Below are 19866 nucleotides of genomic sequence, written 5' to 3'. Positions count from 1 at the left end.
GCGTGGAGTCTTAACCACTGGACTGCCAGGGAAGTCCCTCATCTGTGAATTTAGATGGCTATAACATCAACTAAACAACTTCAGATAATTCTACCAGAAATCCATTTAGAAAAGCCCTTGTTCTTACATACACTTACGTGTAAAGCTGGTGGCCTCTGTTCCATGGACAAGGAAAGATCTTGGTGGGCAGCCTAGATGGAGATGGGGCTCAAATTCTGACACATTAGACCTGTTCAACGGGACAGAATGACAACTAGACTTTCATCCAAATAGATGAGACAGATAGGGTCCAGTCTGTCATGGGCATGGCAACACTGGTAGGAGGCCCAGGCATGCCCTGGAGGTCTAAGCAGGATGGAACCTAGCAAGAAACAACTCAGGTGGGTGATACTTCCAAGTCTAGGCAGGGAAATGGGGAGGTGAGCACCCAGCTACCTGAATGTGTGGTTCTGGCACATTCTAGCACTGGCTCGAGTATCAGGGCAATGAGGGAAGTCCCGGCTTCCAGGGAGGCAGGTGCCTGGAGCAGCAGGCCAGCTACTATGGGACTTGGCTATATTCTGTGTGCAATTTTGTTTCCCCCAAGCAAGCTTATAATGGAAATCACTATGGAAACAGCATGCATGTACCAGAAATCTATTTTTCACCTAAATTTTGTTTGAATGTTTTGTGTTTTAAATGTTTTGAACTGAAGAGTTAAGGCATATCTGATTTTAGAGATTCGTCTGTCATTTGTCATTTCTGCCCCACTGAAATGGAGGAAACTAAAAAAGCATCCCATCAGTTCTTCAATCGTGAAAAATCACAAGCTTTCTAATACAATAATTTATAAAGTTATTCTACTAACTTGAACTTCTTTCTCAAATAGGAAGAAACGAAGCTGAGCTGTCTGACACGAAGAACAGGGTGCAATGATGCATTTTATCGAAGCGGAAAATAGGAACTATTCCCCCTGGCTAATACTGCTTCAGCATTTCTCACAGGACATTTTTCTTACTTGCGGGACTTCTTGTCCCTGGGAATAACATCATCACTGCTGGGTTGAGATCCTTCCCTATTTTGCAACTCAACTTTCAGAACAAGTATATTTAGATACTATATTTATAACCAAATGCTAAATTTATGGCCAACAAGCGGGCGGAAATCAGCTTCGCCCCCTTCCCCATAATTTACCTTTCTTAATTCAAGGAGCCAAATATAGTTTCTTCTTTGCCTCTTTCACTTTTAATTAATTAATTTGTCTTTCGCGAAATTACTGTGTTCTGACCCAGGTTATTCACCCAATGTATGTAAAAAGAAACCACCTTACATTTTAGGTGCTTGGGACATTGGATGACCCGGGCTATTTTAACCGTTCAGAAGCAGGTTTCCTCCCACCGCCCCCAGAATTATCGAGATCACCCCCTGAGTTTTCTGTCTGGGCTAGCTGTTCCCTCGCCCTTGGTAGAGGCTGCTGGTCAGCCCCTTCCAGGATTGACGCTGGTCGCCCCCAGCACCCTTCTTGCCCCTCTCTCGGCGAGCGGGCTCTAGGACCGCGAGGGCCGCGGGCGGGAGGCGGTGGCCCCTCCGAGCCCCGCCCCGGCCGAGCGCGGGGTGGAGCCGGCGCGGGAGTTCCCCGAGTCGCGCGCTCCGGCGCCGGGGAGGCATCCGCGGAGAGCGGGTGGTGCCGGCGCGGGGAGTGGGCGGGGCCCCGAGGGGGTGGGCGGGGCGCGCCGCCGGGCAGTGTAGCTGCCAGCAGGCCGGGCATTAGGGCCTCGGCGGAGCCCGCTCCCCAGCGCGCTGGGCGGGGTGTGCGGCGGGCGGCTTCGCGGGCAGGCGCGGGCCGCGAGGCAGCGGCTGCGCCCTGCGCCGGGGAGGAGCCGGGGGCGGGCGGGCAGCCGGCAGGCGGGGGCTGGGGCCCGCGGCAGGGAGTGCCGGAGCGCCGGCGGCGACGACGGCAGTGGCGGCTGAGCAGGGTCGGTGCGTGGGTCCGCGGCAGCTCGGGGTCCGCCCGCTGGCTGCGGTGCGAGCGGGCGGCCCGGCTGCCCTCCTCCCCCGCCCGCCGCCGCCGCCGCTGTGATTGGGTGGAAGATGGCGCTGGACGGATGGAAATCCTAATGACAGTCTCCAAATTCGCCTCCATCTGTACCATGGTAGGTGAGGCGGGAGGGCGGCGGGCGGCCCTCGTCCCCGCCCTCGCCGCCCGCGGGGCCTAGCGCGGGACCGTGGCCGGGAGGGGGCGGCGCGGGCCGGGCGGGGGCGGTTGGACGGCTGGGCGCAAGCAAGCGCGGAGCGGCCCCGGGAGGCTGGCGCGCGAGGGTGGCCGGCGGGGGCGGCGCGGGTCGTCGGTGCCCGGGCTCGGCCGCGGGTCCCTGCGGCGCCGGGCTGTGGGCGCGCGAGCCGGGCCGCGGGCCCGGCCGGGGCCGGAGGTGGAAGTACACGAGCGGCGCCCGCGTTTCCGTCTGGCGGCGCACGGGTTCGGGCCCGGCTGGCTGGGCCCGGAGGGTCCCCAGCGGGCGAGGGGCAGCGGCGGGAAGGCAAGGTCCCCTTACCGGCCGCGAGGGCACGGAAGTCGGCTCAGGTTTCCTCCCCGCGCCTCTGGCGAGGCCGAGTCCCCGCCGGCGCCGAGGGGAAGGGGGTGTGTGTGAAGGTGGAAACTTTAAATAAGTGCTGTCGAAAATTTCCCCCTTTTCTCCTCTTCTGAGAGGAACAGGCTCTCCCGTTTCCAGCTGCGTGTCAAGGTGGCAATCTTGTCTTTGGGAATCCACGTTGATCTTCAAAGCAGCTTAAGCGTTCCTGTCATCTGTTTACTTGAACGCCCCAGACGCATCAGTGTGTGGCTTCAAGTGTTTCTGTGCAGGAACTGACGGCAAGGGTTGCTGTCTGTGTTTTACTGGGGCTTTTAAATCGACTTTAAGGGAAAAGTACTAATGCCTGTGGAAAAGTCCCGAGTTGAGCAAAACGTGGGTGCGTTTAAATCTTGGTGTTTTGTGGTTGGTTAGAAGAACCAGTTTTCCACACGGTGGGGCGAATTCGTTTTATTAGCTCCTTATGACTTACATCTTGCCATCTTAAGTATGAGCCATCACAGAAAAAAAGTTATTTTTCACCACGTGGGCCTAGTGATGATGTTATTAAAGACTTCTGAAATCTTTCCTTCTGTTTTATGGCTTATCAGACCTTTTTATGCATGTGGGAGATCCCCCCCAGCAATCTTCCATTTAAGGGTGGTACGTTTCATATACCTTTCTTTAAGGAGCGGTGAATCAGGTAGAAAAGATGCTTTAGAAGCAGATTCTGTACTGCACGCTGAGGAACAGTATAAAAATGGCTGAAATCAAGTGGGATTAAAATCTACAGTATTAAAGACATCACACTGAAGAATGAATCATGAAGAATCCATTTCCTCAAATGGATGTTTGTTTTTCTTGCACAATTCATATTTTAGGAACCATTGATGTTAAAGGGACTGTATTTTTTTTAATTTTCTCTTTTTTAAAATTAATTAATTTATTTTTGGGTGTGTTGTGTCTTCAGTGTGCTTCATTCGTTGCGGTGCGTGGGCTTCTCATTGCGGTGGCTTCTCTTGTTGCAGAGCATGGGCTCTAGGTGCGTGGGCTTCAGTAGTTGAGGCTCACAGGCTCAGTAGTTGTGGCTCGCGGGCTTTAGAGCGCATGCTCAGTAGTTGTGGCGCACGGGCCTAGTTGCTCCGCGGCATGTAGGATCTTCCCGGAACAGGGCTCGAACCCGTGTCCCCTGCATTGGCAGGCGGATTCTTAACCACTGCGCCACCAGGGAAGCTGAAAGGGACTGTATTAAAAGGATTTCCAAGGATCAGGTAGATTAATTATTTTTAGATATGCCAGTTTTTATTGTCTTTCTAAAGGAATGTGATAATTAAGTCTTTGAAAGCGATAATCTTACCAGATTGCTGAGCTACACAGATTGTCAGGTCATAGTTCACTGTCAAAGTCTAGAGTTTGTGGAGTGATGTGTTGCTCTTCACTGTTTCATCCACTCAAGTATATCAGGTATACCTTTAGCACCTACTACGCACAAGAGGGTGTGCTGAGTGCTGGGGATACAGCAGTGATCAAGACAGCCTCTGCTTTCATAGTGTTTACATTCTAGTTAAGAGAGACAAACAATATTCACATAAACGTATTGATATATGCTCTAATCAGGTTAAGAAAATGAGGCAGAGAGAGATTTGCCAAGTCAAACACTGAGTAAGTGGGATTTTGATCTCAAGAATTTTAGACTCCAAAACTCTCTAGGGCTTCCGCTCAGGTGCATTAATCACATGCGGTGTGTGTGTATTGTTGGCAGGTAGGGAAACATCAGTGGCCGGCCAAATGAGATTGATCCAAAAAGTAGTGTTAAAATTGTATGTGCCTGTGTTCATATTTGAATACATTCTGATGCGCTCCCAAGGTAGTGCTAAATATGTCAAAGTATCCTGCAATCTTATTCTTTAAAGAGAACTTCAGTCTGTCTTCTGAGATACTACAAAATTGACAGTCAAGAAAAGCAAAGGTATTTATCTCTGTGCCTTTGTAGATTTCTGACCTGGTCACAGCTGTCTCTCAAGCAGGTAGCCTTCCTTGAATAATCTTAGCCCTGTCCCTCCCCACCCTCCATCCCCCTCATACAATTTCACAGCAGTTTTGTGATCTCAGTAGCACTTACCATACTTGCTGTGTTGTAAATTTTTCTGTTATCTCCTTACTGGATTCTGAAGGCCTTAAGCGAAAGGACTATCATTTATTTCACAGTTTGGTGGAGCAGTACCTTCTGCATACAGTAAAAGTCCCCCCGCATCCTTCATTTCTTCTGCTGATGTCTGGGGGCAGTAAGTTTGGTTAAACATGCCTGAGATTGGGGTTGTGTGTGGGGTGATGCAGAGGAGAGGGGCTGGTCCTAATGAGAATGATCTCTCAGAATCAGCAGCTGTGAAAACGCTTATAATGAGTTGACGTTTTATTCTATAGATAATAACGTTGACATAATTTTTTCACATGTCAACACAAGGTACCTGGGCAAATAGCAATACCTTAATAGGATTAAGTAACTGTTAAAAACAAATCTCTTTTGATGTGTCTTATTCTAGATCACAGTTGTTCCTCTGACATGCGAAAGTCAGTTAAGTTTGTTTCTCTTAAGTTAGTGTTACAGCCTGACGGTGTGAGTGATTATGTTTAGGTTGCAATGAATCAACTTGCAGGGTACCTCTAGAAATGCCTCTTGTTTGCCCATGAAATAATTTCAGTGTCACGTGGTGCTTGTTTTGCTGATGAAGTAGCTTCAGACTTCAGGGCCTGGCGCCCTGGCGTGTATTAGGTAGCAGAGTAGCTACCTAATATTTAATATTATACCTCATAATTGTGAAATAATGGGGAAAGTGACCGAATGCATGCAGAGGAATGGCCTGTGTTTTGAAATTGAAGTGTAAGCTGTAGAGCAGCTTGTGGTGGCCCAGGAGTAGAAAGTGACCATACGGGTCAGGGTTGTTAGGAAGCACAGCGCTGGGGGCTCCACGGATGTGAGAAGCACCTTCGCTTCCTGTTTGGGTTGTAGGAGTCCTGGCGGGGAAGGGCATGCAGGGAGGGGGTTGGATAAAGGAGAAGTTGTTGCAGGGGAACATGGTCGATCGTGGGGTGGCCTGGCTCCTTGCCCACCCCCAGTCACTGTGTGTCAGCTAGATCCCCTAGAACATGGTGTCATTGAAGCCAAGGCCACAAGTCTGCTGCTTGGTGGGTCTGACAGGTTTGCTTTGAAAAAGCCTGTACCCAGCACAGCACCCTGCGCGTGGGAAACTTTAAGCTGACTGCACTTACTGCAGGAAAGTCACAGGTGAGACTGGCTCTTTGTCTTGTCTTATTGTTTGAGTCTCGCTGGGGTCACTCACGCAGAGTCAGGTGCGTGTGTGGTCAGTGCAGTTTATCATTCCAGAGGGAGGGGCGGGAGGAAAACCTCAAACCCCGCGGTGCCTTGCTCGTCGGGGTGCGGGGTAGGCTCTTCATGTAGTCCGAATATTAAGAGTAAATGATAGCAGCCCTTGTTCCTTCTTGAGAAATAGGGTGGCTGTGATTCTTTTATTAGCGAAATATTTAATTAATTTTTATTAATATTTTAGTAGTAAAAAAAGTGTTTTCTATGATGGGAACATTCAAAGTGAGTTGCCATTGGTTTAATAATTTTGCTGTTTTTAATGTTAATTTAGGAGAGATGAAAACTTCAAAAATAAGGAGTCTTCTGTCATATAAATGGTTGGATAAGGAATGTTTGAACATGTGTTTGAGGACCTTAGCAGAGAGATCCTTTAGAATAAGTTTTATTTAAGCCTGCTGATCATTCGAATTTGGCTAAAATACATATTGGACATTAAAAATTGCACATTCTCATTATAGAAAATTTGGAACGTATTCTATAAAAAAGAGTTTGGAAACTCTTAAGGCAGCAGAAAAGAAAATAACTTACTTTCCCTCCCAGAGCTTGTCTTGTCTATTTTTAATTTATTTTTTAAATTTATTTTAAATTTATATTATTTATTTTTTGCTGCATTGGGTCTTTGTTGCTGCGCACGGGCTTTCTCTAGTTGCAGTGAGCGGGGGCTACTCTTCGTTGCGGTGTGCGGGCTTCTTGTTGCAGAGCACGGGCTCTAGGTGCTCGGGCTTCAGTAGTTGTGGCATGCGGGCTCGGTAGTTGTGGCTCGTGGGCTCTAGAGCGCATGCTCAGTAGTTGTGGCGCACGGGCTTAGTTGCTCCGTGGCATGTGGCATCTTCCCGGACCAGGGCTTGAACCCGTGTCCCCCGCATTGGCAGGTGGATTCTTAACCACTGCACCACCAGGGAAGTCCGTCTTGTCTTTTTCAAAAAACTATGCCCTAGGTAAAATTTCACATTTCAGTTTTCCACGTGAATTATTGGCACTTACCACAAATAAAGGTAAAACCATTGGGATTTGAAACTTTTCATATGCTTAAAAAGTATCGTTTTAAATACCATGTTCAATTAGGTGAAACAGGTATAAAGACTCTAGTCTCATATCATTTGGCTTTGCTTACCTCTTGGTGGTTTTCTCCTTCCACCTCCAACTAATCTTTTTATAATAGATCTCTGAGTAGGTTAATTATTTACTGTCCCACGACCCATGTGGCCAGTTCAGCCAGACTTGATCGCAGCATACCTAGTTTTCTTCCTTGGTTCTGGGCTTCTGATAGGCCCCCAGAGACTGAGTCCACTCCCATTTTCTCACAAGTTCTTTCTTCCTGCCTTTAAAGTCAGATTTATTGAAGCTCTCCTGAAACTTTTACTGTCTCAGGAAAGATTATTTAAGCATTTGTTTAGCTAGCATTAATTCCTTTCCAGAAACCTTCAGTTTTTAGATTTAAATAATCTGATTTTGTTTTGAATTCTCTTTCAGTAGCTCAATTCCAGAAACTTAATATAGTATTTTGTAATGTATCCTACTGCATGGTATATTAAAAAGAGCAGTTGGACCAGAAGGAAACTTCTAATCCAGATTTTGACATTTAGATCTGTGCATATGGGAAAGTCTCCTAAAACTTTGTGGGTTGGTTTTTCTCATCTGTAAAATAAAGGGGTTGGACTAGACACGTAAATATTCCTTCTGTGTTTGTTTCCTTCTAGATCGAAAACTCAGTATTCTCTGATCCTTTGAGTGTTTATAAATTTTATTTTATTTTATTTATTTTTTTGCGGTACACGGGCCTCTCACTGTTGCGGCCTCCCCCGCTGCGGAGCACAGGCTCGGGACGCGCAGGCTCAGCAGCCATGGCTCACGGGCCCAGCCGCTCCGCGGCATGTGGGATCCTCCCGGACCGGGGCACGAACCCGCGTCCCCTGCATCGGCAGGCGGACTCTCAACCACTGCACCACCAGGGAAGCCCTATAAATGATTGTTGATACCATCATTTTGGGAATGCTAATTGTGTTTAATTGATTTTCTTTTACCTGTTTGACCCCCTTCACCCATTTCTCTCCACCCCCCCACCTCCACCACCTCTGGGAAACACCAGTCTGTTCTTTGTTCTATGAGCCTTTGTTTTTTTAAGATTCCACATATGAGATAATATGGTATTTGTCTTTGACTTACTTCACTTAGCATAATACCCATGATATTCATCCATGTCGTCGAAAATGGTAAGACTTTTAGTCCTTTTTCATGGCTGAGTAATATTCCATTGTTTACATGTACCACATCTTCTTTATCCATTAATCCATTGATGACATCAGGTTGTTTCCATATCTTGGCTGTTGTAAATAACGCTGCCTTGAACATAGGCATGCATTTATCTTTTTGAGTTAGTATTTTTGTTTTATTTGATAAATATCCAGAAGAGGAGTTGCTGGATCATACAGTAGTTTTATTTTTAATTTTTTGAGGGACCTCCATATTGTTTTCCATAGTTGCTGCACCAACTTACATTCCCACCAACAGTGCACAGTGTGGTTCCCTTTTCTCTACATCCTCACCAGCACTTGTTATTTCTTGTCTTTTTGACACATTCTGACAGGTATGAGGTGATATCTCATTGTGGTTTTGACTTGTATTTTTGTGATGGTTAATGATGTACAGCGTCTTTTCATGTTACTGTTGGCTATGTGTATGTCTTCTTTCGAAAAATGTCTGTTCAGATCTTCTGTCCATTTTTTTATCGCATTGGTTTTTTTTGCTGTTGAGTTGTCTGAGTTCTTTTATGTATTTTGGATATTAGTCCCTTATCAGATATATGATTTGCAGTAGTTTCTCCCATTCAGTAGGTTGCATCTGATGATGTTTTAAATAATATAAGGTGCGTGGAATTAGATATAGTTAAATATGAATTATACTTAGTTTCCTAGTTTGTTTTTTTCTTGTTTGTTTGTTTTTTTGGCCACGCCGGTTGGCTTCTGGGATCTTAGTTCACTGACCCGGGATTGAACCCTCACTCCCTGCAGTGGAAGCATAGAGTCTTAACCGCTGGACCACCATGGAGGTCCCCCTGTTTTTTTTTTTTCTTAATGTTATAGAATTTATGGAAAATTACGGTCCAAAGTAAATATATTTCTTCCTTCAAAAATATTTACTGGAGGTTAGTGATATCACCATTTTATTCATTAACAGGCTAATCCACGCTGTTTACTTATTTTTGACGTTGTTTTCTTTAACAATGCCATTTTAAAAAAAAGATTTGAGGGACTTCCCTGGTGGTGCAGTGGTTAAGAATCCACCTGCCAATGCAGGGGACACAGGTTTGATCACTGGTCAGAGAAGATCCCACATGCCACGGAGCAACTAAGCCCTTGTGCCACAGCTACTGAGCCTGTGCTCTAGAGCCTGCGAGCCACAACTCCTGAAGCCCGCGTGCCACAACTCCTGAAGCCCAGGTGCCTAGAGCCCATGCTCTGCAACAAGTGAAGCAACTGCAATGAGAAGCCCAAGCACCGCAACGAAGAGCCCCCATTCGCAGCAACTAGAGAAAGCTTGTGCACAGCAGCAAAGACCCAACACAGCCAAAAATAATAAATACATTAAATTAAATTTAAAAAAAAGATTTGAATTTGTACCCTTTTTGAGATTCTGCATTTATTTTTGTGGGTGTGAGTGTGATCTTGAACAAGTTACTTCGCTGTGCCACGGTTTTCTTATCTGTAAAATGGGGGTGAAATAATGTCTACTTCATAGGGTTATAGAATGGTACCTGGCCCAGGGTTAATCATCTGTAGTGTTTGTAGTTATTATTATTACCTTTGTAAAGTGATTTGCTCCCCTCCATGAGGTAAGGACTCATTGGCACTACTAATACTAGTAACCAAAATTGAAATTTTTAAAGTAAAATGCAGTTATTTTAGTTCATTTTCATCATAAGAAAAATTAGTTTATTAATACTATATGCCTCTGAGAAAGCAGACATTTACTTTGAAGTTAAGTGAGCTAGATTATTATATTGCAAACTAAGAATGTAGATTATCTTTTTTCCCTGTTTTGAATATTTTGTAGAAAGATTTTATTCCTTTCGTATGGGAATAAAAATGTTCTAATTTGTAACATTCTCAGATATGTTCTAGAAGTTTAGATAAGTTGGGAATACTACTTTCAGAAGAAAAGTCTTATTTTTCTACTAAAAAAAAAGCATACCAACTTTTTGTCATTGTTAGAATGAAGTGTGTGTTAGCTTCAGGCCTTATTTCCTTTCAGATTTTTCTGTTCTTTCCTGAGGCCATATTGTTGCACTTGATTCACTCATGCCTCTGCCCCCACTGGAATGATGTCTCTTGTTGGCCTGCGGTGCAGTTACCCAACCTGCTTTTTTTAGAAGAGGATTATTTGAGTATCTGTAAAATAAGGTGTCGGTAGAAAAGGGTAAATGCTAGATGTTGTGAGGCGTTAATGGGTTGCTGAATTTAAAAATTTAATCAGAGACCCAGTATTGTTGAAAATAACTATACATAAGACTTCATCACTTAAAACCTTGTGCATAGAATTTGTATTAGAAGGGGAGAGACAGTTTATATTTGTAATTCGTTTTGGAAGAAAAACTATGAAGTCTTTACTTTCACAAAAGTACTCAGTCAAGAATTTTGTGATATCATGTAGTGTGAAGTACGTGATATTTAATGTAGAACGTGATTGCGTGAGGTGCTGTGTATCTTCACTCTCCTGTGTGTTCACTGGCTTATCCTTTGCTGCCGCTGCTTCAAAAGAAAGATCATTAGCTTTTCCTAAGAGTTGTGTGGTGTCTACGGAATGTCTAAGCTTGCTTAGAATCTCCATCTGTAGTCGTCCATGCATCTAAAGCTGCATGCCAATAACAATTTATTTCCAACTGAAAACAAGAAGTGGATGTTCTTCCAGTGATGACGGACAGATGTTCTTATTGAAATGCTTCGTAGGTGCAGGAACCAACCAGCATTTCCTACTTGTGAATAGTGGTGTACTTTAATGGAGCTAGAATATTATTGCCTTTGATTTTATTTTAGTGCTTTTTATTTCAGTGACCTAAGTAAGCCTTCTGCCTGATGGTGAGTAAGTATATAAGTGCTTTTCATGGAAGTAGGGGTGGATTTATTATTTTTAAGCTAATAGCGACATGTTCTCTGTCTTTTGTTTTTCTTTGTAAAGTGCCTTTCTTCATGAGTACTTTCAGGAAGCATTCGTGGAGGCTTGCATTCTGTCAGGGTGTATGTGGGTCCTGAGAATACAGAGATGACCATGATAAGCTCTGGTCTTACAGAGCTTCCCATTCGGTGTGTCCCGAATGGGTTATGGTCGTGCAGAGAACACCCAACTTCTGGTGGGTTTTCCCTGTGAAAATCCAGCCTTCACCTGATGACCACACTTGAAAATCTGCATCTTCTTTGAAAGAAATCTGCATCTTCTTCACTTGTCTTCTTCTTTGAAGACATTTATAGATTGCCCTTTTCAACTGAAAAGATATAAGAGGACTCTTCCACCTTTTCTGTCTCTGTTTGTGGTTTGTTCTATTACTTTAGTCCTTTCAAGGTGGCATGGCTGCCTTGCCCTTCCTTTCTCGTGTCCTGCCGTCTCTCTCTTGGTTGCAGTGTTTCACCCCAGATGTCACCATCTTTCCTTTTTACTTCTGGGACCGCGCTGTGGTTATTATACCACCTCAGCGTGTCCTGTTAATGATGACCAGGGTCATCTCGGCAAACTTGGTGAGGTGGGAGGTGACTTCTGTAGTTTTCAGCTTCCCGGGGAACGTGTGTGGAGATCTGGCGCTCGGTGGCCCGTAGTGGTGCTGGTGCTGAGTACTTCCAAGCCGGTTTAGCAAACTTAGAGACGATAAATCCAGGCTGGATGATTAACAAGAATTAGGATATTTGGGTCCATTTTTGGTTGACATAAAGCTGATGAGCCCTCTCCAAATGGGACGTGGTGCTGTGGCGGGAAGAAGGCTGGGCTGAGTAGGCGCGGCCCTGTTGAGAAATGAAATTTCATGATAGAATATTTGTAAAAAGCTTCAGAATGGTATTCCTGGTAGACATGGAGTGGTTGGTAAATATTATTTTTTTTAAAGCTGTCAATTATATATTTTTATTGAATTTAAATGCTAGAAAAAAGTATTCGAAAGTATTTATCTCTTCATCTATTTATTTGTAATACCGCAGAACTCCTCTTTAAATACTTGCCTATGGGAAATTTTTATTAATAGACCTATTTTTGTCTTATTTTCCTTCTGTCTTTTTTACAGCCAACCTATGTTTAGTACTGATTCTGAACTATAATGACGTGGTCACTTTTAGAAATGGGGTGGTATGCCTTTGAGGTTGAATGAATTGTTTTGAACTATCAAAATGAGGATTTTAAAAGTGAAATAAACCACTCAGCTTTAGCTGTATGCATTGTTAAAGAATGTTATGACCTTTGGTTTCCTTGGAAACAGTAGTTTCTTTTAATTCGTCATTTTTAAAAAGTCAAAAAAAATTATTATTTTAAACAGTACAAAATTGTGTGAAGTAAAGAAGCCTATCTCTTGCAAAGAGAAGGAGGGGCAGCCCTTCCCAAGGGTTAATTATTTGCTGGAGTGTGTGTGTGTGGGGCTGGGCGTTACCTGAGCATATGCAGACGCACAGTACCGCGCGCCATCACCCCCACGAAATTTGCAGCTTGCTCTTCTCACTTAATGTACTGAATATAATGGACAGTTTCCTTTGTCATTATATTGCTTCATTCTAGGTCAACACTGTGCTCATTTCTCCATCATCTTCAGGGTTGATCATACTGGAAAGGCTGGGTTATATAATACTGATTGCATATTTTCATTTTCTTTAACATCAATTGTGTTAGTTTCCTAGGGCTGCCAAAACCAAGAACCCCAAACTGTGGTTTAAAATAACAGAGTTTTACGGTCTCACAGCTCTGGAGGCCAGAGTCCAAAATCAGCAGGGGCTGGGGGTGGGCAGAGCTGGCGCCTTTGGAGGCTGTGGGGAGGCTGCGCTCTGCCTTTCTCCTGTAGCTTCGGGTGGTTCCCGGGCAGTCTTTAGTTTGTGGATGCATCACTCCAGTCTTTGCTTTATCTTCACTTGATGTCCTCCACTTTGTCTCTGTTCCTTCATATCGTCTTCCCTCGGTCCACGCCTGTTTCTGTGTCCACATTTCCCCTTTTTATACGGATGTCAGTCATACTGGATTAGGGCTCACCCTGATGACCTTTAACTTGATTACCCTTGTAATGACCCTGTTTCCAAATAAGGTTCATATTCTGAGGTACTGGGGGTTAGGACTTTCAGATGTTTTTATTGGGGGATACGATTTATCCCAGTGCAACAATGGAGCAGTCAGGTTCAGTTTTACAAATCAGTATCAGTGATGTTCATTAAAGTAGGTTGTGTACTAGACACTAGAGTTGCATTTAAGTTTCAGACTTTGTCCTCAAAGGACTTGCAGTCCTTTATATATTTTTTTCATATATATGAAAAAATCAATAATTAAAGTAAAATGCTACATTAGAAAACACTTAATGCAAAAGAAAGCAATAAAGGGGAAATGGAGAGGAAAAAAGACAGGAGTCGGAAAAAATTCTTAAAATTATAAATTTTACCATATACATCTTAGCTTGTCAGAATCACCTTTAGATTTATACTAGCATAATTCCAGTGGTATATAGGAATGTTATTCCTATATAGGTCCATTCCCTTTCTCCCCTTTTAGGGCTTTATTTTTATATATATTACATCTGTTAATGTTATAAACACAGCAATACATTGTCATAATTAGTACTTTACCATCTATTTGCTAAGCCCATTACAGCTTTGCTCCAACCCGCCCCTTTGTGCTGTTACTGGTATATGTATGACGTATATTACATTTATCTATATCATGGGCCCAGTAATACTTTATATATTGTACATACATAACTATTTTATACAATTGCTTTTTAAATCAGTTAAGAGGAGAAAGAAAAAAATGTGTTTATGGTGTCCTCTGTAGTGAAACAGTTGCTGTCACGGGTCCTCTTTTTTTGTTCATGTGGACAACAATTATTATCTGAGGTCATGTGCTTTCATCCTGAACAGCCTCCTTTAGTATTTCTTGTTAAGTCATGTCTGCTAGCAAAAAATCGTCAGGGTTGTTTTGTTTGGTTTGGTCTGGGAAAATCATTGTTTCACCTTTAGTCTGAAAGCTTGGCCAGATTTAGTATTCTTGGCTGACAGTTTTTTTATCTGAGCACTTTGACTATGTTACCCCACTGCCTTCTTGCCGCCTTGTTTCTGTTGAGAAGTCAGCTGTCAGTATTATTGGCGTCCCTTCTAAGCAACTCATCCTTTTTCTCTCGCTGCTTTCAAGTTTTTCTCCTTGTCTTTGACTTTCAGCATTTTCACTATCATGTGCCTGTTTGTGGGTCTCTTTGTGTTTATAACCTGTATATTCTTTTTTTAAAAAATAAATTTATTTATATTTATTTTTGGCTGAGTTGGATCTTTGTTGCTGCACGCGGGCTTTCTCTAGTTGGAGCGAGCGGGGGCTACTCTTTGTTGTGGTGCGCGGGCTTCTCACTGCGGTGGCTTCTCTTGTTGTGGAGCACGGGCTCTACGTGCATGGGCTGCAGTAGTTGTGGCTCGTGGGCTCAGTAGTTGTGGCTAGCAGGCTCTAGAGTGCAGGCTCAGTAGTTGTGGCTCACGGGCTTAGTTGCTCCGCGGCATGTGGGATCTTCCTGGACCAGGGCTCGAACCCGTGTCCCCTGCATTGGCAGGCGGATTCTTAACCACTGCGCCACCAGGGAAGCCCTGACCTATATATTCTTAAATTCTGGTTTATGTTAAATGCCTGTACCTTTCAGCTGGGAGTTTGTTTTTTTTTGCAGGGGGGAACATTTTCGTTATAGTATAATATATCAACTTTGTAGGTCAGAATGATTAGATTAATTCAGAATCGTTACGTCTCAACCAAGAAGATATTACTATAGTTAAATATTACATTCTCACAGAAGACATTCATAAGAAAATTGGACACAAACTAAAATGAAATGATAGTATGAATTCCTTTCATGAGTTATATGTTGTTGTGCCTGTAGATTAGCTTCACTGTGTATTTATTCTACAGATCAAATTGTTTAGTGTTCTTTGGAAAGGCAGTGGTTATGAGGGTGTCCCGCTACATGTTTATCGGATGGTGTATTAGATTTCTAGGGCTTCTGTAACAAGAGCTGCAAACTGGGTGGCATAGAACAAGGGAAATTTATTGTCTTACAGTTCTGGAGGCCAGAAGTCCAAATCCAAGGTGTTGGCAGTGTTACGCCCCCTCTGAAGATGTTAGAGAAAGATCTGTTCCAGGCCTCTCCTAGCCTCTGATAGCCTCACCTGGAAGTATTGAGCCTCAGGTGTTCCTTGGTTTGTCAATGGCCACTTTTACCTGTGTCCCTTCACGTCATCTTCCCTCTGTGTGTGTCTGTGTCTAAATTTCCCCTTTTTATAAGGACACCAGTCATTGGATTCGGGCTCACCTTAATGACCTCATTCTAACTTGATTACTTCTGTGAAGACCCAGTTTCTAAGTAAGGTCACAATCCAAGCTACTGGGAGTTAAGACTGCCATATATCTTTTTTTGGGGCGAGGGATACAGTTCAGTTCATAACAGATGGCTTAAAGGAGTATTGCCATCTTAAGTTCTTTCAGAAATAAGATAGGGACTCAAGGAACTGTAGTTTTTTAAGGGGAGTAGCAATTAGTTAGTTTGGGTATCTTTTAAACTAACTAGTTTAAATATCTCTAACCTCACTTATGAGCCAGGATTGGAGCTCCGTAGTTGGTGGAATTTATACTTAATTTTGCATTAAACTAATAATGGCTGGCCTTTTCTGGAAGTCAGTGTATCAGTAGTTAGCTGACTGCCTGATTTTTTTTTTTTCCTCTTTGTGACTGCTCAATCCGTCACCTTCTACCCAGCCTCCCACACCCAAGTCTTTCACAGCTGTGTAATATTTTCTTTTAGTTACATGGATGCTTAATAAGAAACTTTACTGTTTTGCTGATTATAAAAGGAATAAATGTTTGTGATGGACAGCAATGTGTAAAGAAACTAAAAGTCACCTATAACCCATTAATCAATTACTAGTATTTGACAACATGTTTTTTGTATGTTCTCTTGGTCTTTTCCATACGTGGCAAACATGGTTTTTAAATCACAATTTGTATTAAATATTCTTTTACTGTCCTGTGGGTAATTGAGTTAATTATTAATGTTAGTGCTCTCAAGTCAGACATTTTAATATATTCGCTCCTAAATCTTTCTATTCTGTGATGTCTTGGAAACCAAGATATACTTATTTTTGTTGTTTCTCATTTTCTCTACTGATAACAAAAGTTTGGTGTAACAGATTTAGAGAGCTTTGGAGTTAAAAAAGGACCTTATGACAACTAGCCTTTTATAGTAACAAGTAATACAGGGGAACTAGATCTGAGATCCCGGTATTTCACAGTGATAAGCAGATTCTACATGAACTCCTTCAACATAGTGGTTTAGATTGAAGTTATGTGGGAACTAGTTTATGTTATTATTAATTTGTCCTTCCTTCTGAGAAGCTACCAAACTGGAATAGCAAGCATTGGAAGAAAGTGGTTATGCAGGAAGTCTTCAACTAACAGACTGATTTCCAAAGGTCTTTTTTTTCCAAAGGTCTTTTTAAAGTCAGTTGATTGGCGCTCATTATTGATTCTCCCATAGAAACAGTGTATAAATTCAGCTCCTTAGCCAAACGGACAAGGTGTGTTTTAGCCCTGATCGGTTCCTCTGGCTCAGCAGCGTCGTGGCACGTGGTTCACGCAGAAGGGCCACCGTTGCCACGTGGAAAAGTGGGGCTCAGAATTTCATGTCTTTTGCTACCTGTCATTCTTCAGGAAGGAGACTCACTGGGAAATGTCTTACACTTGTATGGTTACTTGACGAGAACCTGACGTTTGGGGAGGGTAGTGTGATAAAGAGTAGGCGTTCTGTGTCTGACACAGACCCGCGTTCAAGTTTCCCCTCTGCCATTTATTAGTTACAACTTTGGACATGTTACCTTAAACCCTTGAGTTTATTTTACATGTAAAATGGGCCAAAAATAATATGTGTAACAATTGGGTAGTGCTTACTGTGTGCTTGACATTATTCTAAGCCCTGTACATGTATTAATTCATTTAGTTTTCACAGTAGTTCTTTGAGGTTGGAACTGGTGTTATCTTTTACCGATAAGAAAACTGAGGCACAGGTAGCTTAAGGAGTTTTCCCAGCGTCATACAGAGCTGGGATTCAAATCCCTGGAAGTCTGGATCCAGAGTCTTTGTTTATAATTGCCATACTCAACTGCTTGTCCAAAAATACTGCTCTGAGGTTACTAGGAGGAGTAAATAAGATAGTATGTCAGGGGTCTGGTTCAGTAAATGTTAGGTCCCTTCTTCAACTCCTTAGGTGTCTGCGAGCAACCCTGTATTTTCATGGCTCACTGTGTACTCAGTCACAAATTAAGAATTCCCTGTATCAGCAAAATGAGTTTTAATAACATACTAGCACTTCTCTTGATTTGTCTACACATTACCTTCTTACTGCAGGTGGAAATCCCCAGTCAAAATTTAGGCAGTTTCGGGGACTTCCCTGGTAGCGCAGTGGTCAAGAATCCGCCTGCCAATGCAGGGGACATGAGTTCGAGCCCTGGTCCGGGAAGATCCCACATGCCACGGAGCAACTAAGCCCGTGCGCCACAACTACTGAGCCTGCGCTCTAGAGCCCGTGAGCCATAACTACTGAGCCCGTGCGCCACAACTACTGAGCCCATGCGCCTAGAGCCCATGCTCTGCAACAAGAGAAGCCACCGCAAGGAGAAGTCCACGCACCGCAACGAAGAGTAGCCCGCCCTTGCTGCAACTAGAGAAAGCCTGCATGCAGCAACGAAGACCCAGTGCAGCCAAAAATAAATTAATTTATTAAAAATTTAGGCAGTTTTGGGTGAGTAGAAAGGGGGAGGGACAGACACGGGGAAGGGTCTGTCCAGCACAGTGGTGGAGTCACTGGATGTCAGGGATCATCAGCGCCTGTAAACCCTGGCGCGTCAGCACTTCCCACCGGGGAGTAGGGCCTTCTCTTTGTAGTTTTGAATTATACTTACCTCTTTCTTAATTTAGGTTCTAATGAAAAAAATTAACCTTTAGATTAAAAGTTACACACATATTCAATGAAGGAAATCATATTTTTAAATAGTTCACATTAATATTTTCAAATCAGATTTAACATTAGTTTTTTCCCCTTAACTTCTTTGAATCCTCTTCCTTTTTAATTGGAGTGCTTACAGAAGGCTTTAGTGGAATTCCTGTGTAGTGTTTTGAAGTTATGTAGTAATCTGTAGTTTTAGTACGTTGTTTTGGCTGAATACTCACTGTCAGCTGACATGGAAATAATTGTGAAATCTTCCAATCTCTTGTTGGAGCAGATGAACATTTTGCAATTAAAAATTTTTAATTTCAAGTTAAGATCTTTTAAAATGAATCTGTTATAGCTAGATATAGCTTCATTTATGTATGAAGAAAGAGTAGTATTAGTCAAATTTCCAGTCTCTTAAGGATTCAAAGTGCTAATTTTGGTTTTGTTATCTATAAAATTAGGATAATATCTAAAAGGGTTGTTTTGAAGATAAAATAGATTATATATATCAAGTACCTAGTATCGTCCTTGGCCCATTATAGATACTTAATAAATGGTACCTCTTATTATTATTATAATATTGTAGCTTATATTGCCTATGGGGACATAATAAGCCTTAAAAATTATTTGTTTGATTAATATACCTTGTTGATATAGATCAAGATTTCATAATGTAAAACTTTTGACTTTCTATATGTTTTCATAACTATACTGATTTGCTTAACATATAAGTATAAACCTCAGTGAATTTTCAGATTAAATACACCTGTGTACCAGCTCCAATATTAAGAAACAACATTATCAGCACTTCTGATGCCACCGTCATGTTCCCTCCCAGTCATTACCCACCATCTTCCCACCATCTTCTCTTTCATGGGACAGTGCAGGAGTTTTTCTATTTTTTCTCTGTTAGGCCCTACCAAAAACATACTGTATGTATTAAAAGAACTAGTCTGTTTTTGAGATTAGAATTATGTTAGATGAGAAACTTTAAATGGGCTTCGTAAATAGCTTTTTACGTTGCATATTGTGATTTTTAATGAAAGTACACTAGTAATATGTTTTGCAAGTAGGAAGTGAGCTTTTAATTTGTAAATTTGTATTTTACCTTATTATAGGGTAATTAGTAGAACCTTTTTGAGGGACAGTAATCCTAGAATATCTTTTTCACTGTCACTTGTACATTGATGGTGAACAACAAAGGCAGAACTTCAGTTACCTTTTCTGTAGGGATAAGTCAAGTTTGTATACTCCGTCCTTAGCATAGTACCTAGTACACATTAGCCATATAAGAAATTGTTTTTAAATTAAATATCGGAATCAGTATAGGCAAGTACTTGTGTATGACTTTACCTGCATTTATTTATATCCTACCATGTAAAATAATTTAAGGTGGGCCTTGCATGTTTAGAATTGCTGTGGGAAAACTGTCTTTCTAAAGGAGTTTCAGACATTAAGTTTATCTAAGAACGACAGTTTTTGAAACAGCTTTATACATGTGTGTAGCATAAGCTGTAGGAAATTTATCACAGCTGTAGGAACGTAGGGTATCTCAGCGTTACAGGAACTAATCATACTCCATTCAGATGTAAGCGAAGGCGCTCCGTTAAGTGTGTCTGCATCTTAAATTATATTTTTATCTGTATGCTGAACTTCTTTGCCGAAGAAATCATCAGTCTGGGAAAAGTCCAGCAGAATGTTAACAGTAATAGTTAGAGATGTGTAGTGTATTCGGTAGGAGCAAA

The 19866-nt window shown here is 42.6% G+C and overlaps 1 protein-coding gene across 1 annotated transcript in view; it reads left to right on the top strand.

Annotated features, from left to right (window-relative positions):
- Positions 1–1937: 1937 nt before the first annotated feature.
- Positions 1938–19866, top strand: part of USP12 (ubiquitin specific peptidase 12) — a 78495-nt gene continuing 60566 nt past the window's right edge. The window contains exon 1 of the mRNA XM_082859291.1: positions 1938–2132. Coding sequence (XP_082715417.1) covers positions 2085–2132 — 48 coding nt within the window. The 5' untranslated portion in view covers positions 1938–2084. The remainder of the gene's footprint in view (positions 2133–19866) is intronic.

Source organism: Leucopleurus acutus (assembly GCF_964270905.1).
Source record: "Leucopleurus acutus genome assembly, chromosome: 18".
Classification (NCBI taxonomy): Eukaryota; Metazoa; Chordata; class Mammalia; order Artiodactyla; family Delphinidae; genus Leucopleurus; species Leucopleurus acutus.
The sequence above is the reverse complement of the archived record's forward strand: the minus strand, read 5'-3'. Positions and strand labels throughout refer to the sequence as shown.